This window comes from Thermothielavioides terrestris, chromosome 2 (genome assembly GCF_000226115.1).
Source record: "Thermothielavioides terrestris NRRL 8126 chromosome 2, complete sequence".
NCBI lineage: Eukaryota > Fungi > Ascomycota > Sordariomycetes > Sordariales > Chaetomiaceae > Thermothielavioides > Thermothielavioides terrestris.
Window position 1 is genome coordinate 3,039,447 of NC_016458.1, and position 27,613 is coordinate 3,067,059.

Here is a 27,613-nt window from a genome sequence, read left to right on the forward strand (position 1 = left end):
GAGAGGAGCCCGGCCAAATGGGATTGATCAATATGTAATGGACAGTTCGCTAAGAAACATGAAACAGCCAGGCCGAAAGGAGCGCCGCGCCGTGTTCCGCCAAGTGTAACGTATACAAGCTCCCTATGAGCCTATCGATGCAGCGTTTGAGCAAGTTGCCCGACAAGCCGCCGTACGAGATAACCTTACACGATTGTGTCTAAGTGTAGTGTATGACAGGATGGAGAACACTCGAATTCAATGAAGTGTTCCCTTGCGACACTGTCTCCGTACCTTTCTGACATACTCTCTCGGCAAGGTACGCAGGTAAAGGCACCTTACACACCCGGTAGACGCCACAACCAGCGAAGATCTGCATGGATGAGCGAAGCACACGTCCTTTTCGGCACCGGATCCAGCGCTGCAAATGACAGAGGAGGGCGATGGCCATGAGAGAGCCACCTGCCTCTGAGGTAGTTATCCGGCTAACTATTCTCACACGTCAACATGAAGATCTCGGCATGTATGCTCTGCTAACAACCGTCCCCAACAACAAATTCATGCCCTCTCTGTGCCTAAGTATGTGGTGTACGGTCCTGATCTGTATGTGTGGTGGTTGCACTGCAGCTCAAGAGTTGCAGCGGCAAGGATGCGCTACTTGCAGCGATCAAACGAGCTGTTTTCTTTTCTTGGCCGGCTCAAGTTGGCAAATTCGTGCAAGTTGTAACCGCAGGACGGGAAAACCAGAGGAACCGTTGAGATTGTCACAGCCGGCCGTCCCGGAGCGCGCAGCGGCACTTCAGAGGCGTCTGCCCGAGGAGGATCGGCTCCATGAATAGAGAGTCAATCAGCGCGTGAGATTTTTGAGCGGAGCAAGCCTCCCTCACGCCTGCGCCAGGCTGCAGTTGAGTGCATACTGTGTGAGCACTGTGTCTGCCACGTTGTCGACTTGGTGGTTGTTCTCACATGGGCTGTGGAGGAGGAAAGAGCCAAACCCCTGACAAGCCCCTTTTATACACTCCGACCCTTGTTTGTTTGTTAGCTTGGTTCTTCGCCCCACTTTTAACAGGGGCTTGCAGCCAACCAAAATTTGGCTTTTTACCCCCCCTGCTCCATTAACTGGCTCCGGCACTTCACACCCTGCTGTCCCAGAATCGACCAAAATCAGCCACGCTAGCCAACTCAACCAATCAATCTGCCCATGATGATGGTGATCCACTCTAAGTACCAAACTAACAAACAAACAAGGGTTGGAGTGTAGCGAACCCAGACGGAGCCTGGCTTCCCAAGCTGGGAGCCTGGAGCCAGTGGCTGCTTGTGATTGGCTGGCTGCCCAGCTGCTGCAAGGCGCGGAGGTGCATGTGGTGTGCTCCGCTTGGCGTCCGCGACGAGGTCCCACCGGCTCTTCTCTCCAACCTGATCCCCTTGGTCTGCAACTTTAGTGTAGGTGCTGTGGTTGTAGTGAAGTCTCCACTAACTTACATCGCTCGCTGCACGGCCCGGGCGCCCTTGGCTGCGCGCAGCTTGGTCCCATTTCCCAACCCAGCGCAAATGGAAGGTTTGGACATTTGCATCGACCAAGTCTGCTGAACTGCAGTCGTCAGAGACATCTGAAACGACTGCATTCACAGGCAGTGATGCATCTTACGCCACGCCGCTGTCGCATGTGTTTGCTTTCCTTGTGACGCTTTCCGCAGGCGCTTCTCGTTCTCGTTAGGGGACGCAGCGGTGGCTGACAAGGAAGCCCCCTCATTAGAGAAAAAAAAAGGACAGGAGGTTGTCCAAACCTCCATACCTTACCAAACTTCGTCCTCCAACCGACTCCACCCACGAGCACCAACGCTCTTCCAACTCTCACTCTCGAGCGTCAACTCTTGACACTATCGCCAGCCCAGCGGTGTCTGCGCCGGCCCACACTCAGCAGCACAAAACCGCTGCACAATCCCGTTTGGTTGTGGTGTGCGACGCCGCCTCCTGTGTCAATTAAGGGACCCGCACCTGCCCTGCTCGAGATCCGGCCGCCGGCAGATCGTCCACCTCAACGTCGCTCCGTCCCTCTGCCGCCGACCACATCCCGACGACGCTGTAGCCTGGTGAGCGACGCCATTGATTCGCTATGGCCTTTCTGTTCAAGTCGAAGAAGCATCAGGACCGGGGGCTCACGAGCCGGGATGGGCCACCGGTGTCCACGCCGGGGGCCGGGAGCGCCGCCGCGCGCGTGAGGGACGAGAAGGGCTCGCGATCAACGCCCACCGGTAGTGTCAATTCGATAGATAACGACGGCAGCATGGGCAGCCCAGACCAGGGCTATCCTCGCCAGCGCGGGCAGAGTCTGGACCAGCAACCACAACAGCGTCCGCCGCAGATGCAACAACAACAACCCGGCGATCCCCAGGTTCGTTTTGCTGTTCTGCGCCAGCCTCCCACAATCCTTTTCGTTTCCGCGCAGATATACGTGCTGACGACTGGAACCTGCAGTTTCGCAATGGCGCGCCTCAGCAATTGGCCGCCAACCCCAATGCCTCGCTGTACCCGTGGTCGCAACGGAGGCTCACCTACACCTCGTCACAACCGAGTCCGTTCCCCAGATACGGCGCCGCCGTCAATTCGGTATCGTCTAAAGAGGGCGATATCTATGTGATGGGCGGCCTGATAAACAGCTCCACTGTAAAGGGCGACCTATGGCTCATCGAGGCCGGAACCAACATGGCCTGCTACCCGCTCGCTACCACAGCCGAGGGGCCTGGTCCGAGGGTCGGCCACGCCAGCTTATTGGTGGGCAACGCATTTATCGTATTTGGCGGAGACACCAAGATTGAAGAAACGGACATCCTCGACGAGACGCTCTACCTCCTGAACACATGTAAGTTCGGCGACCTTGTCGCACCTTGCTTTGCTGGGCTAGGTAGCGTTGCTAACAACTCCCAGCGACGAGACAATGGTCGAGAGCGCTGCCCGCGGGGCCCCGGCCTATCGGTCGGTATGGCCACTCGCTGAACATCTTGGGCTCGAAAATCTACGTCTTCGGCGGTCAGGTGGAGGGCTACTTCATGAACGACCTGTCTGCCTTTGACTTGAACCAGCTGCAGATGCCGAACAACTGCTGGGAGATGCTCATTCCGAGCAGCGACAGTGCGAACCCGCCCCAGGCCAAGATACCGCCGGCTAGAACGAACCACACCATGGTGACATTCAATGACAAGCTGTACCTGTAAGTGCCACCTGCATTCGCTCCCGCCGAGAGCGCCGCTGACTCCGGTCCTCCAGATTTGGCGGCACGAACGGATTCAAATGGTTCAATGATGTCTGGTGCTATGACCCCATGACCAATCTCTGGTCTCAGTTGGACTGCATAGGCTACATCCCATCCCCGCGGGAAGGCCACGCCGCGGCCCTTGTTGACGACGTCATGTACATATTCGGAGGCCGCAACGAGGAAGGCGCGGATCTTGGCGACTTGGCGGCATTCAGGATCACCTCGCACCGATGGTACACATTCCAAAATATGGGCCCCTCGCCCTCGCCACGATCCGGCCACAGCATGACTACGGTTGGGAAGACCATCGTGGTCGTCGGTGGGGAACCGAGCTCCGCCGCTACCGCTGTCAACGACTTGGCGCTCGTCTACTGCCTGGATACGACCAAGATCCGATACCCGAACGACTCAGGGGCCAACGCGCCGAGAGTGAGACGGCCTAGCGACGTCACGGCCCAGAATGTCGGCCGGAGCACCCCTTCGCGCGATGGCTCCAACGGACCGCCGGATGCTCGGAGGCAGACCGGAGCTGCTGGCGCTGCCAACGGATACAAGTCCCCAACCAACGAGCCGAACCCGGCCACTGTTCAACAACCCAACGGTCCCTCCAGACTCCCGAGGTCTGCAGGGCCACCGCCACAAGGGCAACCCCCCAAACCAGGGCTTGGGGCTCCCCCGCCCCGCCCAAGAGCCGGCTCGTTGGAACGCCCAGATCAACCCACCACGTCCCCTCTGGCATCGCCCGTTCCCCAACAAGTTGCGGCTCTCAAGGAAAGCGAGGGTGCCGCCGTCAACGGGAGACGCACACCCACGCAGAATCCTCCACGGTCTTCCTCCAGACAAGCCGACTTCCAAGCTGCCGATGCGCCCAGGCAAAAACCGTCCAAGCACGGTCGGAGTCAGGGGTCTGTTGACAGCTCAACCGAGCCAGCTCTCAAGCAGGTAACAACCCGACCATCGTCCCCGCCACCACCGACGCGACAGGCCAGCAACCCTCTAGCTCGAAGGTCGTCGACGAGGAATTCCCAGACGGTTGCCCTACTGAAGGAGCTTGACGCCGCCAGGAACCGCAATGCATGGTATGCCTCGGAGTTGGAGTTGGCGCGCAAGGCTGGTTACGTTCCCAGTGCTTCCCTGAGCCCCGTGCTCGACAGCCGGAGCATGGATACTTTCGACGACGAGGACAAGCCGCTCATCGAAGCGCTACTGGCCATGCGGACCGAGCTGGCGAACGTGCAGGCATCCGTCGACAAGCAGGCGGTTCTGGCGGCCAAGCAGATCGCCGAAGCCGAGAAGCAACGAGATGCCGCCATCCAGGAGGCAGTTTACGCCAAGGCCAAGTTGGCGGCCAGAGTAGGAGGGAGCGCGAGCAGCACCCCGCAGCTCGGCAGTGAAAAAGACGTGGGTGATCGGGTGGATGAAGCAAGCAGGAAGCTTGCTTATGCGCTCAACGCCCAAAAGGAACTTCAAGACCAGTTGGACCGACTGAGCGTCGAGTACGAGGCCGAAAGGAAGGCGCGGAAGCTCGCGGAGGAGACCGCCAACGCGACGCAGAGAAGGATGGCGGACCTTGAAAATTACAAGCAGCAGAATGCTTCTGAACTCGAGCGGCTAAAATCCGAGCTGCATCTGGCGCAGCGGGAGGCTCGGGAGCAGTCGGTTGCCGCTGCGGAAGCTGCCGCCACAGCGCAGATGTTGCGCCTTGAGAAAGCTGAGTTCGAGCAGAAGTACACCGAGGCGGCCGGCAGCTCCAAGGAACATGCTGAGACTTTTGAGACTTTGCGTGGCGCGGTGGCGGCTTCCGCGGAGACCAAAGCCCTGCTGGAGCGGAAGCTCGACGAGGAGCGCGCGCTCAGGGAGGCGGTCGAGTCCAAGCTTACCAAGCTCAAGGGCGAGCACGAAGCGCGGACGGCGGAGCTAGTCGCCGCTACTCAACGCCTGCGGGATGCGGAGGAGCTGGCGGAGCAGTACGCCAACGAGGCGCGGCTGCACCGCGAGGCGGTGATGGCTGGCCTCGAGAAGATCTCGGTCAAGGATGCAACCAAGTCGTCGGAAAGGGGCGACGGCGAACGGGTCCTCGCTCTCCAGGGGCAGGTGAACGCGGCCAACGCCCTGGTCAAGAAATACCAGCAGGAGGCGGACAGCGCGGCGGACAGGTTACGGGGTGCCGAGGAGCGGATCGCCGGGCTGGAGGCGTACCAAGAACAAGCCAGCCGCGAGGGCGTGTCGATCCGTCGGCAGCTGCAGAACGCTCTCAGGGAAACGCAGTCTCTGCAGGCCGCCAACTCGGAGCTCAAGCAGCAGCTGGCCAAGCAACAACTCGAGACCAACGCCATGCTCGTCCAGTACAACGCTCTGAAGGACATCCTCGGCGAGCGCGGCATTTCACCCACGGCGGCAATGCGGTCGCGCGGCAGCCCCCGGGGTGGCTCGCCGGAGCAAATGCGTCTCCGCGAGCTCGAGCAGCAGCTCGCTGCCGCGGAGGCTGCGCTCGAGGAGACCAGGGCGCAGGCCGCGGTACAGGCGCAGGAGACCGAGTCGACGTACCGCGACAAGCTCGCCCAGCTCGATAACGATTATCAGTCGACCGTGCACTATGTCAAGGGCCTCGAGAAGATGCTCAAGCAGCTCAACGAGCAGCTCTCGCGCTACAAGACCGAGAACGGTCGGTTGAAGGAACGGGTGGTGGAACTCGAGGAAAAGCTCGAAACCCAAGACCCTGCGGCCAAGAGCGGGCAGGCACCGGAGGGCTGGGAGACGCAGCAGAAGACGTTGCAAACCGAGATTAGCCGGCTCCAGGCCGAGCTCAAGCAAACGGCCTCCAGACTGGAGCAGCAAGTCCAGTCCATCCGCCAGGAGCTTGCCGACACCCAGCGGGAGCGCGATGCGGCCGTCGAGAACGCCGAGGACGCCCAACGCCGCCTGGAGTCGTCCAAGCGGGACCTCGACCAACTCCAGCAGGAAAACGCGCTGCTGGAGCGCCGCGCCCAGGACGCCGAGCACAAGGTCAGCACGCTACTTGACCAGGTTGAGCTCTCGGTGGATAACTACCGCCGCCGCAGCCGGCAGGCGCCGAGTCTGAACTCGGAGTCCGCCGGCTTCGGCGTCTCCGCTTCGCACCCGTCCACCGGCACCGGGGCAAACGTCAACGGTGGGGGCAACCAGCTCCACCCGAATAACAGCAACAATCAACACTACACCGTCCCGGGCCACATGCGCCAAGACTCCGCCGCCAGCGAGGCCGAGAGCCTGTACGGCGCCCTCTCCGGCGCGGGCGGCGGCGCGCGCAACAGCGCCGCGCTCGACAGCCTCGCCAACGAGCTCGAGACGCTGCGCAGCCACTGGGAGGCGACCAACAAGAACTACCGGCTGAGCAACGCGTTCGACTTCGAGGCGGCCACCAGCACGACACCGGCGGCGGCGAGGAACGAGGAGCGTGCCGGCGGCGGTGGTAGTGGGCGGGGGCTGAGTGAAAGCTTGGCGGATTGGCGGAAGAGGTTGGATGAGAGCCATCCGGAATAGGCCCCGTGGAGGTCTCTGGGGGAGGAGCGGGGAGGAAGAAGAAGATAATGGCTGGGATGTGGGAGGGGAATTCTGTTCTGTTTTTTTGGATATGTGGATGTCTGTTCCTCTGGGAAGGTGAATGGGGGGTGTACTCTTATTATTCTGCTTTGTTTCCTGCGGGAACGTTTTTTTATCTCTTTTCCTTCTCTTGTCGTTTGATACGATATTTACCCAAGGACAAGAGGGAGGGAGGGACGGGCGGGGAAGGATTTGACATCCGCACATCTTTCTTTTTCTCCTTTTTTTGCTCCTTTTTTTTTCTCCTTTTTTTTTCTTTGTTTTGCTTTCTCTATTGCCAACTGACTGGCTGGTTGAGCTTTTGAGATGCTAATGTCATTCATCTCATTTCATTCCAAGCCATCTCATGTCCTGTGCTGAGTGAGACCAAGTTACCCATGCTACCCCCTCACATGTCTCCGAGAGTCTTGTTGTACTTTCCTCGCTGTTTTCTCTCGTCGTATTTGTTTGACGATCTGGGGTTCTCAGTTATAGTTTGTAACAGGAACTACGAGCCCGGAAGGGGCCTACGTTGTCAGGACGGAGCCCTCGAGGGTTGCTTGGTTGTTGTGCTGTTGCTTGGTCCTGCTCTGCATTTTTTGCTTGCCTGTCTTTGTGTTTTGATACTTTAGCTATTCCTATACATTAACTATAGGCGAGCTGCCTTTTGTCGGTTGCTGTTGCTACGCGGGGTGTTGCTGGTGAAGAGGAGCGGGTGGCTGGACGGATTGATGATATATGGATGGATGTGACGGGCGATGGACATGTGTAAGGGGAAGAAGTTCCAACAGATTGGTTAGGTCCACTGGTTTTTCCTCCTCTTACTCTTCTTTCCACTTGACGGGCGGGAGCAGAATGGGACAGTAGCTGAGAGGGAGTTCACACTGGTGTTTAATGTATATATCACTGTCTCTTCCGTTGTTGTTCACCTGGGCGGAGGCTAGTTAGCAGTACGGTATGCTTGGGTAGCATTGCGTACTTTCCATGATACTGGTGCTCGAATGCGTCTGAGAGACTGAGAAACGGATCCGCGGTCTGGGTGCGATAGTGACTCGAGCCTAGGCAAAGTGCCGCTGTCAACAGTTTGTCTCAACATGCTGTGCCCTCCAGGGAGGTGGCAGCACATTCGATGCCACTGCTGCGACAGGTGCCTCAAGCTCATGGACGAGTGCTTCGCTGATCAGTCAACGGCCTGACATCACAGACGGACATATCGCCTTGGACTTCCAGCACACCCTTCTCATTACTTCCGACTTTCCATCTCCTCCGCTTGCGTGCTTTACATTTTGGGACCCGAGCCCCAGTGGCTCGAGAAGCGGGCCTCTTTTCCCTTGGGATTCCACTCGGACTATCCTCGTAAGAATTGCGACGTTCTTCACCTCCCGCTTCTCGCTTGATCCTGGCTGCACAGGTATCCGTCAAGTTCGAGGACAGCGCCGAGCAAATCCTTGAAATTCGTATCCGGCCGGGAGAGAGCAGCTTCTCGATCCCGCCCCGACATGGCGCAACGGGAGAGGAACGACGAGGCCGAAGACCGCCGCATTGCGTCAATGCTCAACATGGCCCTCAAGGTGCCAGGTAAACCATGGCAAACAAAGCGGTTATAATGCACCATTTGCATCACAACTTGCTAAGACGTGTCGCTCGCTATTTAGAGTCTAGACGGTCAAAACCAAGCACCCCAAGTACAGCGGACGGTCACCGTTGCCACCGGGGAAGAACAAGCAGGAAGCTGATAGTATATACACAAGACAAGCAATGTGCCCTGGAATAAACAACCCTGTATGCTTTTCGATACCACCGCGTAACTCATCTATCCGCACCACCCACCGGCCGGAATCTGTATGCCGTCACAGAGCAACATTCCCCCCACCCTCACTCAACCCCAGGCCAGTACCCCCGCCCGCTCACTTTCCAGTATACAGACTGATATACACCCCCCACGCCAGCCCGGCGAGGGCGCCCGCCAAGCTGCGCGCCCCGACACTCGTCAAAAACACGTAATTCACCAAACTCACGAGCGGCCAAAACCGCCACCCGGCGCGGATCAGGTCCCAGAACTCGCCGCGCGCGCGCGCCCACACGACCGGCCAGCTGACCGCGCCGAGCCGCACCACGTCCCCGCCACCCAGCAGCGCCGCCCAGCCCACCACCGCCTCCCCATTACCGCCGGCTCCGCGGTAGTGGTGGCCCATCCCCTGCCGGATGGCGTGCATGAACAGGCTGAAGAGCAGGGTGTTCACGGCGGCGCCGACCGTCTGGTCCAGCGCGGTCTTGAGCAGCGTGTGGCGCACGTTGAGGCGGGGCGGCGCCGCCGGGGGCGCCGCCGGCTCGACCGGCTTGGCCTCGACGGCGTCGATGGTGGTGGTGGTGGTGGTGGTGGTGGTAATGGGCTGGGGCTTGGGCTGGTGGTAGGCTGGGAAGGACGACTCGAGCAGTTCCTGCCAGAGGAAGTTGGGCGGCGTGGAGAGCAGGGCGAAGAGGGTGTATTGGAAGATGGGCAGGGGGTCGAGCGTTAGAGGGGTCTGGTGGGCTGTGTTAGTTATTGCATGAGGGATGTGGAGAGGGGGGAGGAGAAAGAAACGGACATTGGTTTGGCGGGCCGAGATGGCTTGTGCGATGATGTTGGAGACGGCGCTGATGACGGCCGTTTGCACGGTCGCGGTTACGATGGGCGCCGGCATGGTTTATGCCACTGCTGTCGCTTTGGTTGTGAAATTTTTTGAAGCGATACAGGGCTACTGAGGGAAAGGGCTCAGTGTAACCCCCCGGCTCAATGACTGAGCTGTTTTTGAGGTATGAGTTGTGAGCAGTGAGAGGTGAAACGGTGTCAAGTTGGGGACAGAGCCCGCAGCGGTGGAATGCAGACCCACTTGCGCTCGGCTGCTCTTCTCGGACTGCACGGAATATAAGTGGGTGGTTTGGCCGTAGGTGTCGATTCAATCGTTGCCTTCAAAAGGAAAATTGTGGTATACAAACAGCAGACTTATTGAGCCAACTCGATAGGGGTTAGGAAACATTTCTGGACAGCTTTGCCACCGGGATAGTGTGGTCACCATAGCCCCAGTCGCAATTCATGCATTTCCTGCTTGCATCAAGGTGTGATATTCAGTATTCCGTACATGTCTTCTATCCCACAGCCGCTACCGAACACCGCTGCTTTCGCGATAGCCCATCAACAACATCCAGCCCCCAATCCTTAGTGCCGCACCTCAGATTGCCGCTTAGGACCGGCAGAGGATCCACATGAAGAACAGCTGAACGATATACGAGTAAAAGAAGAGGAACTGGGTGCGCTGGTTCCTCTTGGCCCGCGAATCAAGCGGGTGCATGGTCGGCATGGGCCCGCGGCTGTCGCTGTTGATCTCGGGCAACAGGACGTACTTGAGCGACCGCATCTGGGACGGAGCGTCAGTGAGGGGCCGGCCGATCCAGAAGTAGTAGCGCGCAGAGACATACCAGGAACAGCGAGTTCGCCAAGAAGGTGTAGATGAACACGGCCCACCCGATCCAACCGCCGGTGCCCTTCCCGCCGTTAACGACCTCGGCCACGCTGATGGTCACGATGACGCCGACAAACTTGTACCCCGAGTACGCGACCAGGTCCAGCAGCTGCGACTCGTTCGAGATGTTGAGCAGGTAGCAGCCCAGCTTCAGGCCGAGGATCTCGACGACGACGGCCACCAGCGCGACCGTCGCGATGTAGCCGAACAGCTCCGGCTGGAACTGGCCCTTGAGCCCCGAGATGAGGGCCTGCAGGAAGATGTACGTGACCAGCGACATGACGGGGATGTACATGTCCGGGCTGTTGATATCGTCGCGCGGCGGCAGGTACCAGGCCTCCTGCCCGGACGGCCCCCCCGTGGCCTGGCGCCGCGTCCAGGGCTTGTGCCGCCACGGGAACAGCACCAGGAACAGCTTGCTTATCACGTACGAGTTGGTCACCACGAAGTAGTGCTTGAGCGCCGAGACGTTGACGAAGCGGTTAACCTGCGCGCAAGTGGTTTTTAGTGTCGTGCGGATGAGTGGTTGCAGAGGGAAAACGAAGGGGAGCAGCTCGGGCGTACGTTTTGCTCGATGTATTCCTGGCCGTGCCGGAACGCCGTCTGGCCGAACTGCGAGGCTATTTGCGCGGCCGGATCGTTCATGAAGTTGCCGTACTGCCCGAACATGTTGGCCCCCGACGACGGCGTGGGGGCCGGCTGTTGCTGGTAAGGGCTGCCAGCGTAGCCATGCTGTGGTTGCGGTACCGGCGGCGGCGGGGATCTGAGCTGGGGCACCGTCGAGACGTGCTGAGGAACGGGATGGTGTAGCGGGGGCGAGCGGGCGTACGTTGCTCGCTGCATTGTTGCGGAGAGCGCAGATGGTTACCGAGGAGAGAGAGGGCGAGGGCGAGAGGGACGTGGAGTCGAACAAAGCGAATTGGCAGTCGGTTGGGAGAGAACCGAGACGGTGTCGCGGACGGTAAGCTTAGCTTCGTCGGCCTGGCCTGGAAATACTGCGAGTCCGTCAATTTCTGGATATGTGTTTTCTGCATGGAATTGGAGAATGCTGTCATCCCTGCTTGGGCCCCTGGAAAACGGGGGACTTGGCGGCAAGTGCTTGGATCGGTCAATCCCCGGAAGCCCCCACCAGAAGGCGCCTCGCCAATCACCCACAGCAGTCGCAGCGTCAGGGCTTAGTTATCGATACGGCCGCCGCCCTCGGCCGGCATCTTGGTCTGGAACGCGCAACTGACAAGTTTCGAGATCCGCAAACCTCTCGCAATTCTCCACTTCCAGGGCCCCAACGAGAGCGCCGGCCGAGCAACAAAATGCTGGACGCATTCGAGATCATCAGCACGTCCGGGGTGGTCCTGTGGTCCAGGAGCTATGCTGCCGTCAGTCCGTCGGTGGTCAACAGCTTCATCTCGGATGTCTTCATCGAGGAGAAGAGCGCCGTGGCCGGCGCAAAGGATGGCGCATCTGCTGCCGCCAACCCGCCCTATCGGCATGACCAGCACAGCTTACGGTGGACGTTTGTGAAGGAGCTGGGCCTAATCTTTGTCGTGCGTTCTGATTCTGAAGACCAAGACTCGCCGGTGTTGTCTCCCCTAGTCCCATCTTACCCGGGCTGACACCACATCTCAGGCAGTCTACCGCTCGCTCCTGCATCTCCCCTGGATCGATAAGCTCGTCGACAACATCAAAGCTATCTTCGTGAGCCTGTACGGTGACCAGCTCAGGAAGCCAAACACCACGATTGTCGAGTGCGCCAAGTTCGACGAGTACTTTGACCAGCAGCTCCAGGAACTCGAACAAGGCGGCGCCAAGTCGGATGTGCGCGCATTCAAGGACGAGGCCATATCTGGCAATCTTGGAGAGGAACCTCCTTTGCCGCCTATGCTCGCGCAGGGTCAGAAGCCTCAGGGCAAGACCTCGGCGGATTCCAGCCCCGCGGCGACGCCCACCGTTTCTCGCCCTTCTACGCCAAGCGCAAGCCACTTGCTGGTTGCTAAGCCCGGGCCGGGCGCGAAAATGTCGAGGCGAGCGAGGAAAATGCAGAACAACGCCTCAGCTCCGGTCTCCTCGGGTGACGAGGGCCCGGGCCGGAAGTCGAAGCCGGCGAAGCCAGCTAAGCGCGGGCGGAAATGGGATGCTGATGGGCTTGCGGACGAGGGCGAGGATGTGCAGCTCGACTACTCTGCCCCGGCTGTGACGAGCGACAGCGAGGCCGAGGCCGGTGCGCGGCCTGGCGCCGTCGAGGAGGTCGACTCTTCAACCTGGGGTTCGCGGACGAAGGGGAAGTTCGTGCTGAAGGACCTGGGGGATGAGGTCCACTCCATCCTGGCGGACGCCGACGCCAAGAAGAACGCTGCAGCAAAAACAGAGCCGTCATCGGGTGGGCTTGTGGGATCGAGTTTGAGCGCCATTGGCGGGCTGTTCAGGAACGTGGTTGGCGGCAAGGTTCTGACCAAGCAGGATCTGGAGAAAGCCATGAAAGGCATGGAGGAGCATCTGCTCAAGAAGAACGTTGCGCGTGAGGCTGCGGTCCGGCTATGCGAGGGCGTCGAGAAGGAGCTCATCGGGGTGAAGACGGGAAGCTTCGAGAGTGGGTCCACCTCTCTTTCAACCCCCTGAGGACGTCTTCCGCTCACATCACGCGCAGGCATTAACTCGAGGATACAAAAGGCCATGGAGGCTTCCCTCACCAAAATGCTCACACCAACATCCTCACTCGATCTTCTCCGCGAGATCGATTCGATTACGTCCCCGCCGGCGACCTCCCTCCGCAAGCGGCGGCCCTACGTCATGTCCATCGTGGGCGTCAACGGCGTGGGCAAATCGACCAATCTCTCCAAGATCTGCTTCTTCCTGCTGCAGAACCAGTATAAGGTGCTCATCGCGGCTGGCGACACCTTCCGGTCCGGCGCCGTCGAGCAGCTGGCCGTGCACGTGCGCAACCTCAAGGAGCTCACGGCGCGCGAGGGCGGCCAGGTCGAGCTGTACCAGAAAGGGTACGGCAAGGACGCCGCGACCGTGGCCAAGGACGCCGTCGCGTTCGCCACGCAGGAGGGGTTCGACGTGGTGCTGATCGACACCGCGGGGCGCAGGCATAACGACCAGCGGCTGATGTCGTCGCTGGAGAAGTTTGCCAAGTTCGCGCAGCCGGACAAGATTCTGATGGTTGGCGAGGTATGTATTCATCCGCGCGCTTGACTATGCCATGCCGCAACGGAACGAGAGTCGAAGATGCTAACTGCCCGTGCTCGGGCAAAACAGGCGCTCGTCGGCACCGACTCGGTTGCGCAGGCCCGCAACTTCAACGCCGCGTTCGGGACCGGCCGGTCGCTGGACGGCTTCATCATCTCGAAGTGCGACACGGTCGGCGACATGGTCGGCACGCTGGTCAGTATCGTGCACGCCACCAACGTGCCGGTGCTGTTCGTCGGCGTCGGCCAGCACTACTCGGACCTGCGCAACTTCTCGGTCAAGTGGGCGGTCGAGAAGCTGCTGAGCAGTGCGTGACGGCGTTTGGGGCTTTACTAGGCTTAGGATACTTGATACCTGCTGATTTCTTTTTTTGGACTGTGTCTACTGCGTACTCCATGGTTAAAAGGGGTCCTCGCAGAGCTTCGTAGAACGGAACTCTCATCCTTGACAGGGTTAGGGTTTGCACGTCAGCCAGACAGACCAGGCAGTTCGTGTATCAGTTAATTGGATTCACGTGCTCTCGTGCCGTTTTCTTGCCGAGTTCCCCGCAACGCGTCTCGCCCAACACGTCGTCCGTTCGCTTCACTTCCATCCCACAGGCAAAATTGTCTGAGGCTGTCCGCCAGCGACGCAAGTCGCCTCCATTCGCTTCCACCTCCGCCGCACCAACGATGCGAGCGACAAATGGCTTCCGAAATGCATGGCCAAGCAGGCCGGCCCGCCCCGCAGCGGCACGCTGTTGCTCCGACCGTAACCGCTGCCGCCGCAACCGCTGCCACCACCGTCATCACCACCACCAACAACAGCAACAACCACAACAATAATCTTAACCCCGCCGCCGCCCCGCCCCCCTCCACCCTCGCCGCCCAGCTGGTCGAGAACATCTCGGCCTCGGCCCGCACCACCACCTCCTCCTCCGACGAGACCGCCGACGAGCTGCGGCGCCTGTTCGCCACCATCGAGCGCGTCAAGGACGACCCGGCGTGCCTGCGCACGCCCGCCGACCGCCTCGCCCACAACCACCTGCTGGTCTACGTCTGCGGCGCCGTCGTGCTCGACGGCCTGCCGCTGGCCGACGCCTTCGCCGACGCCGAGCGCCTGCGCGCCGACGCCCGCCGCGCCGTCGCCTTCCTCCGCGTCACCGTCGCCGAGACGCCTGCTGTGCTCGAGTGCGTGACTGATGGCGGCACGTTTCTTGCCCGCGGGCGCGAGCCGCTGTGGGTGTGGATCCTGCCTAGGTTGTTGAGGATGTTGGGCCATCGGCGGTGTGCCGGGGTCGAGGGCGAGGTGGAGGAACTGTGCCGGTTTGTGCTGCTGCTGGCGGCGAGGAATGCGAAGTTGTGGGGGTTGGGGAGGGCGGTGATGGGGTATTTTAGGGCGAATTTCAGTGGTGAGTTTGTGCGGTTTTTCGCTCCTCTGGGATGTCCTTGCTGTGTGCTGTGCTGCGCTGTGTTGCTGATCCTGTCCGTCGGCAGCCATTCTTGCCCGGTTAAAGTCAGCCCTCTCGTCGTCGCGAGAGAGATCGATCGAGACCAAGCTTCCGCCCCAAGCTGTCCTCGAGGCCTTGCCTGGTGGTCCGCCCCGCGGGTGCTCCTTCGCTCTGCCCGACGCCGATCACGCCCTCCGACACGCGCTGAGCCTCCTGACGATCCTCAAGGGCGTGGTTTTATCGCCAGAATCACCGGCCGCTCTGCTCTATGGCCAGAATTTGGTGTGGCTTTTGGACGCCTTGCAATCATTAAGCTCGATCTTGGCCACATGGCCGACACCGCTGGGAGCTGGCCTGGCGGCTGTTGTCCAGGTTGCCCTAGACTTGGCTCAGGCTCCTAGTAGTTCGTGCGGCCTGGACGAAATGCTCTATCACAAGGCTACCACTACTTTGGCCTTGGTCTGCGCTGATTTCTTGCAGCATCCAAAGCCATTCCTCGCTGAAGATGAGGAGGGCGCATCGCTGAGACGAGCTCTTGCTCTTGCCCTGGTCCGGCTGTCATCTGCCTCTCATGAGCACGAACCGCTCTCCCGGCTCATAGCTTCCAGCTTGCTTCCTCACGCGCAGCGGTTGGTCTCGGAGAATTCCTTGGTCGGAGATGGCACCGATTTTTGGGTAGGTTGAGGTCCTTTGCATGCAGTTCGATCACTAAGTGGCGCCCTAGCGAGCTGTTCTCTTGCTCAGAGATGCAACTGTCCGTCCTCTACCAGCACAGCCCAGCGCGGAGACCGTTCCGGCTATGTTCGTCGACGGCGAGCTGCGGCAGCATGTCCAGAAATTCGCGACGCGACAAAAGAGCGATGTCCCCAGGGGTCCGGTTGCCAAGCGTCGGAGAGTCGATGACGAGACACCATCGGTGTTGCTCGAGGTGGCCAACCAGCTCTGCCGATTAATAGATGCTGATCCTTCTAGCGAGATCGAGGAGCTGGAAGCCTATATCGTGTTCGTTACCCCTGCTTGCTCAAACGGCGGCCAAAAACTGACTGTTTCGACAGAGACCGGTTTCCGCAGATGGACGAGAAGCATCAGTGCCATCTTATCAACCTCATATCCCGTATCCCGTGCGCTGCTGACGATACCCTGAAGCGCAGGAGGACTGAGCCCTCGGGGCCTTCAGCCTTCCACTGCCCCTTCTGCTCCGAGGAAAAGCCAAGCGAATTGCCGCCCTCAAGCCGCCATGATGCCGCGAAGGCCCTGGGGATTGCTATCTTCTGCAGGCTCATTAAGCTTCCAAGCTTTCTAGAATCAAAAAGGCCTCGCGTGTTCGCCATGGTCGCCCTCCGGCGCATCGCAAGGCATTCGACTGACAGCGAGTTCTGGGACCTGGAGAAGTCCGGTCCGGGCCAGTGGTGCCTGCAGTCTCTGCAGAGCTCCATCCGGGAGCTTCGCATCGCTGCTGGACGAGCCCTCTCCGTCTTCATCTCAGAGCCGCCGGCCGCCGGGTTCGACTGGGAAGTCCTGAAACGCAACAGGGCCAATGTTCTGAGTATCCTCAAATCCCTCTCAGATAGGGGCGTCGCAAATCTGCACGAAACTTGCATAATGGCTTGGGGCCAGGTGGGCAGAGTGGTGTCTGCTGATGAGCTCAACCTTGTCCTCATCAAGCTGGTCGAGTACCTCGGGCACCGCAACATGTTGGTCTCCGGCATTGCCTTCAATGAGCTTTTGAATCTTGCCGATTTCAGAGGGGAGACGACAGCACAACTGTTCCAGCCCTTCTGGGCGAGCCTCGCCTTTTCGGTCGTCAAAGACCTGGTTTCTAAACCACATGCTGCACGCCTCGTGGCTGATCTCATGCAGATGAACGTGCCAGGCCTCTTGGTTATGCTCCAAACACATGCCCTTCCGTGGTTGGTTCTGACCAAGAAACGCGAGGTGGTCCAGAAGATTGCAGAGGCTCGGGGGGACACCGACACTTTGCAGACTTGTATGGATCCGGCAAACCTCTCGGCCATCTTGGCTCTGCTTCTTATTCAGGATGCCCCCGACATAGCCGCGCATGCGATGTCACTGCTCGGCCATGCTTGCCCTCAACTTGAGGGATATGAACTAGTCGATCTGCTTCGCACAAATCCCCTTATGATCGCCCTTGAGCTCTTCAAGGCCGGAGCCCAAGCCGATGAAACGCGGAAGGCAAGGGTAGGTCTAGATGGCGGGCAGCAGCATGGAGCGATTGGGAAGCTAACACCACCTAGGTCCGCACGGCGCTCGCTACTATGGCAAACCTCCTCTTGGTGGATCAGAAAGACAAGCGGAAGAAGTCTCACGTCTTGGGGCGCTATTTCCAACAGCACGCGCTCGGCTTAACCGCGCGGCTGAGCGAGGTCATCAACGACACTTGGCAGTCAAATCCGCCTGTTTCGGAACAGCGGCGCTGTTTGGGTGCCTTGGAGGAGATGATCAGGATTTGCAACTCATACGTCTGCATTGCCCGTCCACAGATCTCGGCCTGTCTGATTTCCGCCATGAGCTCTGACGAGCTGCGGTCGGCCGCCTTCTCCTGCTGGGACGCCATGCTCACTCACATGGAAGAGGCAGACGTGGAAGCGCTGATTGAGACGACCTTCTTCATTATCGGCACCTACTGGAAGTCCTTCGATCCGGCGACGAAGAAGAAGGCGAAGAATCTAATCTCGACTCTGCTGAACGACTATCCGCGTGTCTTCACCGAGTATTCCAACAAGCTGCCCTCGCTGAGCCATGTGGATGAACTGAGAGACATCTGCCAGGCGCTAGACACCCTTCGAAAACCCATAGACAGCATGGGTGCTTTCGCGGTGTTTGCCGAGCGGCTGAACCACGAGAATCCCGGGGTGGTCGAGCAAGCGCTGGTCGAGCTGATCGCGTTCCTCGAGAAGAACCAGGACCATCTCCAGACATCGGCCATCAGTGAGCAGCCGGACCCCGTCGTTACCACGCTGGCACGCTCGCTGCTGGATTGCTCCGCCAAGTACAACGGCTGGCACGCCGACATCGCTCGTCTCTGCGCCCAAGCCGTGGGCCTCGTCGGATGCCTGGACTCCAACCGGCTCGAGACCGAACGCGAGCAGAAGCAGTTCGTCGTCATCCACAACTTCGAGGACGCCCGTGAGACCACAGACTTTGTCGCATTTTTGCTCGAGAACGTGCTCGTCAAGGCCTTTTTGTCGACAACGGATACCAGGTTCCTCGGCTTCTTATCCTTCGCCATGCAGGAGCTTCTCGCGAGGACCGACTTCAAGGCCGCTTGTGCCCATCAGGGCCAGGGAGACACCGAGCCCCTCTACAGAAAGTGGCTCACCTTCTCGGAGAGCACGCGCGAGGTGCTTACGCCTTTTCTATCCTCGAGATTTGTCGTTGCGCCGATGACGTACCAAGCCACCGAGTACCCCATATTCAAGCCCAAGAGGTCGTACGCAGTCTGGCTGAGGGCCTTCGTCCTCGACCTCCTGCGCAACGGTCAGAATGTGTTCAGCCAAGCTGTCTTCGAACCCCTCTGCCGCCTGATCAAGGTCCAGGACCTCGCTGTGGCCGAGTTCCTGATGCCGTATGCGGTCCTGCATGTTATTGTGGGACAAGAACACAAGGATGAATACAGGGATAAGGTCTCGGCTGAGATGGCCGCGATCCTGAAGCACCAGCCTCCGGAGACGGCTTCGTATGTCGAGAAAGAGGAGATGAAGCAATTTTACCAGGTAAGCCTTCATTGTCGCTTGGCTTTCGCAAGCTCAAAAGGCTGACCATAGCAAAGGCCGTGTTTCGCATCCTTGACTATTGCATGAGATGGCTGCAGAGGAAGAAATCCCAGCAGGGTCTGACAGCAAGAGACCAGAAATGGATCAAATGGGTCGAGGGGGTTATCGGCTCTCTCGATCCGGAACTGATATCACAGCGCGCTGTTGACTGCAATGAATATGCCCGCGCTCTGTTCTTCCTGGAGCCACACATTGAGAGCCGGAGGAACAAGGCGGATAAGGAAGGGAATGACCGGATCCTGCAGTCTCTGCAGAACATTTACACGCAGATCGATGACCCGGACGGCTTGGAGGGCATTTCAGCGCACTTGCAACACGTCACCCTGGACCAGCAGGCCCTCAACCACCGCAAAGCCGGCCGGTGGACAGCAGCGCAGACGTGGTATGAAATTCGACTTGCCGAATCGCCTGACGATGTGGACATCCAACTGGATCTCCTGACTTGCCTCAAGGAGTCTGGGCAACACGGTGAGTGTGTTGAGCGTCTGGTGGATATGCGGCCCCGTGTACTGACACACTTTTGCCTGCAGACGTTCTGTTGAACTACGTTGAAGGCATGACGGTCAACACGGTCAACAGAATTGCGCCATTTGCTGTCGAGGCTTCGTGGGCAACCGGCAGATGGCAGACGCTCGAGAAGTATCTCCGCCTGTACAACGCAGGCGACGTCTCGGAAGTGTTCAACCTCGGCGTCGGCCAGGCGCTGCTCTGTCTGAAGGACGGGAACGTGGAGAAGTTCAAGGAGCACATTCAGATGCTGCGCGACAAGGTGGCCGGCTCCATGACGTACTCGGCCACGTCTTCGCTCCGGGCGTGTCACGACGCCATGCTCAAGTGTCACGTCTTGAGCGATCTAGAGATGATCGCGAATGAGAATCTGAAGGGAGATGGAGACCAGCAGGGTGTGCTCGCGGCGCTGGATCGGCGGCTGGAAGTTCTCGGGGCGTATGTGAGTGACAAGCAGTATCTGCTTGGGATCAGGAGAGCGGCGATGGAGTTGATGCGGTATGTCCAACCTTCGCTTTGTTTTCCTTTCAGGCACAGTTACTGATCTCGCGCCCAGACCGAAGTATGGCAACGAGGACATCTCTTCACAGTGGTTGTCCAGCGCTCGGTTGGCGAGGAAGTCTGGGTCAATGCATCAGTCGTTCAACGCGGTGCTGCACGCCCAGCAGCTAGGTGACGGCTCCGCTATGATTGAGAACGCCAGGCTGTTGTACAAGGACGGCCATCACCGCAAGGCCATCCAGATCTTGCAGCATGCCATTTCCACCAACTCGTTCATCAGTGAAAACGCTGTCACCATTAGTGTACCACCAACGTCTAGCAAAGGTCCGGAGACGCAGCGCAATATGTTGACGGCAAGAGCGCATCTCCTCCTCGCGAAGTGGCTCGACTCGACAGGCCAGACACACGCCAGCGCCCTCCGTTCCCAATACCAGCAGGCAGCCAAGACGTATCCGCAATGGGAGAAGGGCCATTACTACCTTGGCCGGCACTATAAAAAGGTTCTGGAATCTGAGAAGGCGCTCGAGCCGGATGACCAGACCGACGAGTATCTGACTGGTGAGACGGCAAAGCTAGTCATTGAGAACTACTTGCGGTCTCTCAACTTCGGGGCGAAGTATTTACCCCAGACGTTGCCCAGGATTCTAACCCTGTTTCTCGAGCTCGGCGCTCAAGTTGACAAGGCGCCGACTGGCAAGGTGTCGCTCTCCAGGGAGCTGCATATGAGGAGAAAGGCCATCCTCCACGAGCTTTACAAGAACTTCCAGAAGCATCTGTCTCGCATGCCAGCATACATATTCTACACCTCTCTGCCGCAGATTGTGGCAAGAATAGCGCACCCCAACCCCGAGGTCTTCAAGGTGCTGGAGCAGATGATCCTCAAAGTCGTCGAAGCCCATCCTCGCCAGGCCATCTGGAACCTCTTCCCGCTCATGACGACGAGGCAGGCTGGCGAGCGACGAACCCGAGGGCTTCAGATTCTGCAGGCTGCCCGCGGCATCAGCAAGAAGGTGGATGGCACCTCCCTCGATCTGAAGATGCTGCTCAGGATGGGCGAAAAGCTGGCCGAGCAGCTCTTGTTGGCTTGCACCAACGGCGATTTCCAGAGCAACAGAACCACCATGGCGAGCATCACGAGGGATCTCAACTTCAATCACAACTGCACGCCGTGTCCGCTCGTGGTGCCGGTCGAAGCTTGCTTGACGGCCACGTTGCCGACGCTGACCGACAACGTCCGGAAACACAAAGCATTCTCCCGAGACGTCATTACCATCGACTCGTTCCTCGACCAGGTCCTGGTCTTGGGCTCGCTCGCGAAGCCGCGCAAGCTGACAGCCCGCGGCACGGACGGCAAGCTGTACGGGCTGTTGATCAAGCCCAAGGACGATCTCCGGACCGACCAGCGTCTGATGGAGTTCAACGGGCTCATCAACCGGTCCTTGAAGCGAGATGCAGAGTCCAGCCGCCGTCAGCTGTACATCCGCACCTACGCCGTCACGCCGCTCAACGAAGAGTGCGGTATCATCGAGTGGGTCGACGGGCTCAAGACGCTCCGCGACATTTTGCTGGCCATCTACAAGACGCGCAATATCCAGCCCAACTACAGCGAGATCGCGCAGAAGATGAAGCAGGCCGCGCAGTCGGACGCCAACACGCGCATCTTCACCGAGGATGTGCTCGGCCAGTTCCCGCCGGTCCTGCCGGACTGGTTCATCGCGCAGTTCCCCAACCCGTCGGCGTGGTTCGCCGCCCGGCTGAAGTACACGCGCTCCTGCGCCGTCATGTCGATGGTCGGCACGATCCTGGGGCTGGGCGACCGGCACGGCGAGAACGTGCTGCTGGAGGAGGGCAACGGCGGCATCTTCCACGTCGACTTCAACTGCCTGTTCGACAAGGGCCTGACGTTCGCGCAGCCGGAGCGCGTGCCCTTCCGCCTGACCCACAACATGGAGGCCGCCATGGGCTTCCACCGGTACGAGGGCCCGTTCCGCCACTGCAGCGAGCTGACGCTGCGCATCCTGCGCCAGCAGGAGGAGACCCTCATGACCATCCTCGAGGCCTTCATCTACGACCCGACCCTGGACCTCCAGCGCACCAAGAAGCGCCACTACGACGTCGTCCGCATGAACCCCACCGCCGTCGTCGAGAGCATCCGCCGCAAGGTCAGGGGCCTGCTGCCCGAGGAGAGCATCCCGCTCGGCGTCGAGGGCCAGGTCGAGGAGCTGATCAAGCAGGCCGTCAACCCGAGGAACCTGGCCGCCATGTATATTGGGTGGTGTCCTTTCTTGTAGGCTCTGGAGGGACGGGTGGCGTTGGGCGTTGGTTTTGAATGGGGGTTCAGGGTTGGGGCATTGTCAGGAGTTAGTTAGTCCCATCGTTCAAAGAAGACCATATGGGGATTGCAAACCAACTGCGTCCGACCCTTGAGCTTCGGTGCTGGCCTGGCCTGCTCATACCGTCTTAGTCTCGCTCCTTCCTTTCCCCTTTCCAAGGCCTTCGAATGCCCTTTCTCTCCGCTTCCTGGTAATCACAGTAACTTATTCCCATCAGGTCCTGCAATGCCCGGATGTGACTGGACTTGATCATGAAACGAGTCACCTGAAGCATGATCATGAGGCACTCAACCCAGGGAATTGCGAAATCACTTGACAGCGTTAGGTGACATGCATTCAGCCCAGATCGAGACCACAAGCAAGGAGCCCGAGGCCATATCAGTCATCATAGTCCAAGACTTTGCCCGGAGTGGTCGGCGGACTTAACAACTGGCCATGCCACAGCCGGCATTGTCTATAAGAGAACCACCACTCCAGCGTTCCGCGCCAGGCGACGGGGAAGTGCTGCGGTCCGACCACCGTCGGAGGCACGAACTCGATGGCCTCGATGTTGGGACAGTTCTCTGACGAGACGCTGAAGTGAAGCCACATCGACCTCGATGGGTCGATTTTGAGAGGAGGCCGCTGCAGCTTGTCCAAGCGGACTTGGCCCAGAGCCGCCAGACGGCCGTCGTGGTAGTGCAGTAGGAGGCCGATGACGCCCAGGTCAGAGCGGCATGGCGATATCTCGGCGACGCCGTCAAGCGTCGCAGACGTGAAGTAGTAGTTCTCGTCGTAATAATAATGGCTCGGACAGGCCGACCTGGGGGACGGGAGCTGGGGCAGGGCCTGGGGCAGGGGCAGGTCAACGCGGACACGGGGCAGAGGAGCGCCGAGGATTATCTCGTGGATACCGAGCAACGAGATGTCGAAGTATATCCGGTCCGGCGTTTCTCCCGCTCGGTAGATCAGCGTGTATACCCAGTTGCCATACCTAAGTTCCTGTGGGTGCGGACCTAGCACGAAGGTACGGTTTTGATTTGTCCGTATCTAAACCGCGCCGTGTATGAGATGGAGCTCAGATCGAGGCGCTAGAATCAGAACGCTTTCGCGAATAGTGGACTTACGATGAAAGCCGCATGGCGTCTATGGTCATCAGTGTCGAAGCGGCGCGTCCAGATCTCGGCTACTTTCTCGTCCCGCCAAAGTGGCATATACAGCCATACAGCCGCGAATCGTTCTGGTCTTGCCTCGGCGGCGTAGTACGCCAAGTCTTGCTCTCCCGTTCTGTGTGCGTGGATGGTATATGGACGGTTGTCACAGCACACAGAGTAGGCTGTGGTGTCCGGGCTGTTGCACACGAACGAAACCATGCGCATAGCGTGGCTTGTGTAGAACAGGTCGTGCCAGTACAGTTGCTGCGTCCGCGGGATTGGCTGCTCGAAAGCCTGCTTATCATTCGATGCCTTTGAACTGCGCCCGGGGCTACGCAGACCCAAGAAACGCAGCTTTATGCTCTAGGGGGATACGTTCATATGAGCGCTAGGAACCGTTTATTGTGTTTTGACCAGTGAATGCACTTACATCAGTCCAAGCGTCGAACTGAGTGCCAGGGGTGACTTTGTACCTTTTCCACCAGACGCCGGGACAAGGCTGGAGGGCCGGCATCGCAGCGGACGAAACGAAAAAGAGGTCTCGAAACCCCCAGGTAGTCCTCAGCAATATACAAGGTATCGACCTCCTCGTCCGGTTGGGGTGAATACACCAGGGAGCATGTGGTTGTCTCTTCGGCCGACTCATTTGTCAGGTACGAGATGTAACTCACGCCCTCAAACTCAACGCGGCGAGCCCACACGCTGCTCGATATGTTGAACTCGTGATGCTCTGGTACGGGCGTGGCAGAGTGTCGTTCCCAAAACTCGCTGGCTACCGCGGCAGCCCACTCGCGGAGGGAGCAGTGTTCGGCGATCACCTCGCATACCTCAACAGGAACCGCAAACCGTCGTCGCAGAATGCGGTGCAGCGTTGGTGCAACACGGCACGTCCGGAGCCATCGTTCGCGGCGCCTAACTTCGTCCGGACGGGGCCAGTAGTTGTACGCCGTGGAGAAGAACCGGGCGGGAGGCGGGGTGCAGGGCTCACGGGCGAGGCATTCCGCATGACAGCCCACGCCCCCCGGAAGCCCAGAGTACAAGTTGTCCAGGACCAGTGCATTGTACGCGACTCCTGGCACCTTGTCCGAGTCTCTGTAGCACCCCCAGGGCACAAACGGATACTCTCCCCGTCTTCGGCCGTCCTCGTCCACTGGTCATTGCAGTTGAGTCAGGAGCGGCAGGCGGCGATTTGTAGGACGAGGGGTTCTGTAGTTCGTTACAATATTGCAATACTAGAAGAACACGCACCAATGACGACTCGGTCACCCTCTAGCAGATCGAAGCTGCAGATGCCGCAGCGAGGGGTCACGTAGACATCTATCGGCTGATCGGCCTCCATGGTCGCAAGCCGGAAGCCCTCAAGGATCAAATCAGTATAGTCTTCGAAACCCGGCGAGTCTCCAAAAGAACAGAACGCCCAAGCAGACTACGAGGGCGAGCCGGCCACAGGATTGTATGTGACCTAACTATTTGGGTCACGTAGCATAGACTGACGGCGGGCACCCCTTCTCGGTCTTGAAGCAGCAAATCGGGACGGGGCGACGGGGTCGAAGTTCAACGATCGGGTGCTGATTGCACTCAGGAAAGAGCTAGACAAGACACGCCGGCGAGGTAAGTGACTCACCAGTCTCAAATTAACGAGAGTTGTGAGAATTCTGGCTGCGAGGAGGTAAATCGCAAGCAGACCTTTGGTTGCTGGGCGGGATCCAAGTAATTAATCCCAGCCAAAATTGTCGAGGATGAGATCGTCCCCCTGCTGTCAAACCCTCTAAACATCAGGCCGGTTTCTGCTCTGCCGGTCCGTCGCACCTTCCCTCTATAATTGCATACCAATTTGCGAAATCCATGCTGCTGCCTGGAAACAATTGAGCAATCCAGAGGGAGTTAAACACTCTCTTCCCTTTCCAGTGTTTCATTGCTTCCAGGGCCTGATTCTCCCCCCAGGTACGTTGAACAAAGACTGGAACGCGGCGAGCGTCTCTTTCACGCCCCAAACATTGCCGCGCAGGCAAATCGTAGTTGACCACTGTTTGAGCGACGTCAGAAAACAGCGCCAAAAACCTCATTTCCCAACCACTTTTCCCCTTGCACCCCTTCTTCATCACAATTGTCGATTTCAGAATACCTCTCAATTTCCGACGAGATGTCCTATCGCATCGGTAAGGTTTTGTTCATTTCAGCCGATTTCTTCGCGACATCTATAGCTCTTAAGCTTGCATCCCAGCACTGCAGTGGGCCAGGGAGCTCAGAGCTCTATAGCTTTGCTAGAGCTCCAGTGCGCTTTTCCCCACACCCCGTCGACGCCGTCGCGCATCCCAGTGTCCAACACACGCTTCATATTCAGTACCTTGTTTTATGATAATAGAATCGTGCCCAGCAATATACGAGCTGACAGCCCAACAGAGATCTCGCCCAACAATCGGGCGGGCTGCCAGGACAAGGTCTGCAAGGATGCCAAGTCCAAGATCCCGAAGGGCGAGCTGCGCCTGGGCACCTGGGTGGAGATCCAAGATCATGGCGGTTGGCGGTGGAAGCATTGGTATGTATGCATGCAGCCAAACATCGCCTTGCCTGTCTACCTAAGTTTGCGAAAAGGGTGGAAACACTGACGGCAATGTGTCCACCAGGGGCTGCGTCTCGGGGGAGCAGGTTGTGAACATGCAGGAGAAACTTGGGGTAGACAAGAATGGAGAGTACAACTGGGATATGCTTGATGGCTGGGAGGAGCTTGAGTAAGTTCAACTTCTCTGCCTTTGCTTTGGTTTCCATCGGAAGGGATACTGAGTGCTGACGTTGTCAAGGGACCACCCTGACTTGCGCCAGAAGGTGATGCGGGTCATCAAGCAGGGACATATTGATCCTGAGGACTTCAAAGGCGTCAGTATCTTGTGCGGTGTGTCCCTCGACAAGGTGGCAGTGGCTGATGCGCGTGCTGAAGGATCCTGCGTACAACAAACCTGGCCAAAAGGGTATCCGCCCGCGGGCGAAGAAGCCAAAGGCTGATGACGAGGCAACCGAAGCTGAGGTACCAGAGACTCAACCATCGCTTCCCGAATATCACAACTGACACATTCAAGGACACCGAGACCGAAGCCAAGGCCAAGCCCAAGAAGGCCGCCGCTAAGCGCGGTCGCAAAAAGGTCGAGAATGATGACGAGGAGGCAGAGCCGGAGCCTCCCGCAAAGAAATCCAAGCGTGGCGGCAAGAAGAAGCCCGAGCCCGAACCCGAACCCGAAGCTGAACCGGAGCCGGAGCCCGAGAAGGAGAAGCCGAAGAAGGCGGCCAAGGGTAAGCGTGGCGCCAAAGCCGCGGCTGCCGTCAAGGAGGAGAGCGAGGCAGAGCCCGAGCCCGAGCCAGAACCCGAGGTGCCCAAGAAGAAGGCCGGAAGGGCCAAGAAGGGAAAGAAAGAGCCCTCGCCTGAGCCGGAGGCGGAAGAGGGAGAGAAGGAGGCGGAGCCCGAGCCGAAGGCCAGGGCCGGTCGCAGGGCTAAGGCTGCCGAGAAGAAAGAGGCCGCTCCTCCCGCGAAGAAACGGGGCCGCAAGTCGTGAGTCCAAGCCGAGTGACCTTCTATAGCGGATCTGGGCTGATGTGTCTCTGAGGACAGCGCTGCTTGAACATTGCGCGCCTCCAACCGTGATGGTGCTTTGCTACATCCAAACCGTTGGACTGGAAGGGCACGGCTGGTGACCGACAACTACACATTGATGAGGCAGACAGGGGTGTAATTGCTCGGTTTGAGCGTGTTGCTACCACCCCCTTTTCCTTTCGTTCCGACCCTTGATGCGGGCGGATGCTGTATCATGTCTTTCCTACTTAGTTAATGCGGTTTGCTTGACGATTCGTGCGGACGGCACAGACGCGGCAGGAGACTGGGTATGGGAGAGTGAGGGAGGAGGGGGCTTGGCTGATAAAGGAGCGTTGCGCTCCGGCGTTCTGTTCGTATAATCCGTACTTACACTTCGAAGCATGCCGCCAGAAGTGGATTAACTAACCGTCTAATTGGCCAGTACATATGTACACACGTCCGACCAGGTTCTTCTTGACTTGTGACATTTTGTGGCCGTTCCGCGGGCCCGACACATGGCATTTGGGGTAGGTGCTGTTGAGGTTGAGAGAGGCGCAAAGCAGGGAGCTGAGACGAGTCGTTCGCATCGTTCTATGTCCATGTACACTAAGGTAGTTACCGATCGTGTCCCTGCCACTCGCCTCTTTGGGAATTGGCCCGGAAGTTGCGTGGCATCAGTGGATGGTCACAGATTGGCGGCACGGGGGTGCGGTTGGCCCGGGACGGTGGGCCGATCCGATGCTTCGTGCCGCTTTGTTGCCGCATCCATGTAGCTATCCCTGCTGTGTACTACGTGGATGGGGGATGCGCATGGTGAGTATGAGGTTTGATAGAATCGGCGAGGGGGGGAATCTTGCGGCACA

At 58.9% G+C, this 27,613-nt stretch overlaps 5 protein-coding genes across 5 annotated transcripts; 3 read left to right on the forward strand and 2 right to left on the reverse strand.

Annotated features, from left to right (window-relative positions):
- The first annotated feature begins 3,230 nt into the window (after nt 1-3,230).
- THITE_2112908 (uncharacterized protein) lies at nt 3,231-6,975 on the forward strand. The gene has a single exon (XM_003651973.1). It carries the CDS (start codon nt 3,302-3,304, stop codon nt 6,755-6,757), a length of 3,456 nt encoding a protein of 1,151 aa, XP_003652021.1. The 5' UTR covers nt 3,231-3,301; the 3' UTR covers nt 6,758-6,975.
- Nucleotides 6,976-8,560: 1,585 nt separating this feature from the next.
- Nucleotides 8,561-9,666, reverse strand: THITE_2112909 (uncharacterized protein). The gene is made up of 2 exons (XM_003651974.1): nt 9,385-9,666; nt 8,561-9,321 (listed from the first exon to the last, which is right to left on the reverse strand). Exons 1-2 carry the CDS (start codon nt 9,478-9,480, stop codon nt 8,704-8,706), a joined length of 714 nt encoding a protein of 237 aa, XP_003652022.1. The 5' UTR covers nt 9,481-9,666; the 3' UTR covers nt 8,561-8,703.
- Nucleotide 9,667: 1 nt separating this feature from the next.
- On the reverse strand, nt 9,668-11,236 carry THITE_2112913 (uncharacterized protein). Its single transcript, XM_003651975.1, has 3 exons — nt 10,864-11,236; nt 10,256-10,786; nt 9,668-10,194 (listed from the first exon to the last, which is right to left on the reverse strand). The coding sequence occupies exons 1-3, from the start codon at nt 11,140-11,142 to the stop codon at nt 10,021-10,023; spliced, it is 984 nt and encodes a 327-aa protein (XP_003652023.1). The 5' UTR covers nt 11,143-11,236; the 3' UTR covers nt 9,668-10,020.
- A 293-nt stretch (nt 11,237-11,529) lies between these two features.
- On the forward strand, nt 11,530-12,997 carry THITE_2112916 (uncharacterized protein). Its single transcript, XM_003651976.1, has 2 exons — nt 11,530-11,843; nt 11,926-12,997. The coding sequence occupies exons 1-2, from the start codon at nt 11,610-11,612 to the stop codon at nt 12,913-12,915; spliced, it is 1,224 nt and encodes a 407-aa protein (XP_003652024.1). The 5' UTR covers nt 11,530-11,609; the 3' UTR covers nt 12,916-12,997.
- Nucleotides 12,998-13,086: 89 nt separating this feature from the next.
- Nucleotides 13,087-26,733, forward strand: THITE_119498 (uncharacterized protein; the record flags this gene model as incomplete). Its single annotated transcript, XM_003651977.1, has 16 exons — nt 13,087-13,470; nt 14,293-14,878; nt 14,964-15,376; nt 15,642-15,919; nt 15,973-17,116; nt 17,173-18,651; nt 19,015-19,093; nt 19,242-19,716; nt 19,820-21,920; nt 23,762-23,786; nt 25,306-25,344; nt 25,589-25,724; nt 25,813-25,917; nt 25,987-26,062; nt 26,124-26,210; nt 26,263-26,733. The coding sequence occupies 16 exons, from the start codon at nt 13,087-13,089 to the stop codon at nt 26,731-26,733; spliced, it is 7,878 nt and encodes a 2,625-aa protein (XP_003652025.1).
- Nucleotides 26,734-27,613: the final 880 nt, after the last annotated feature.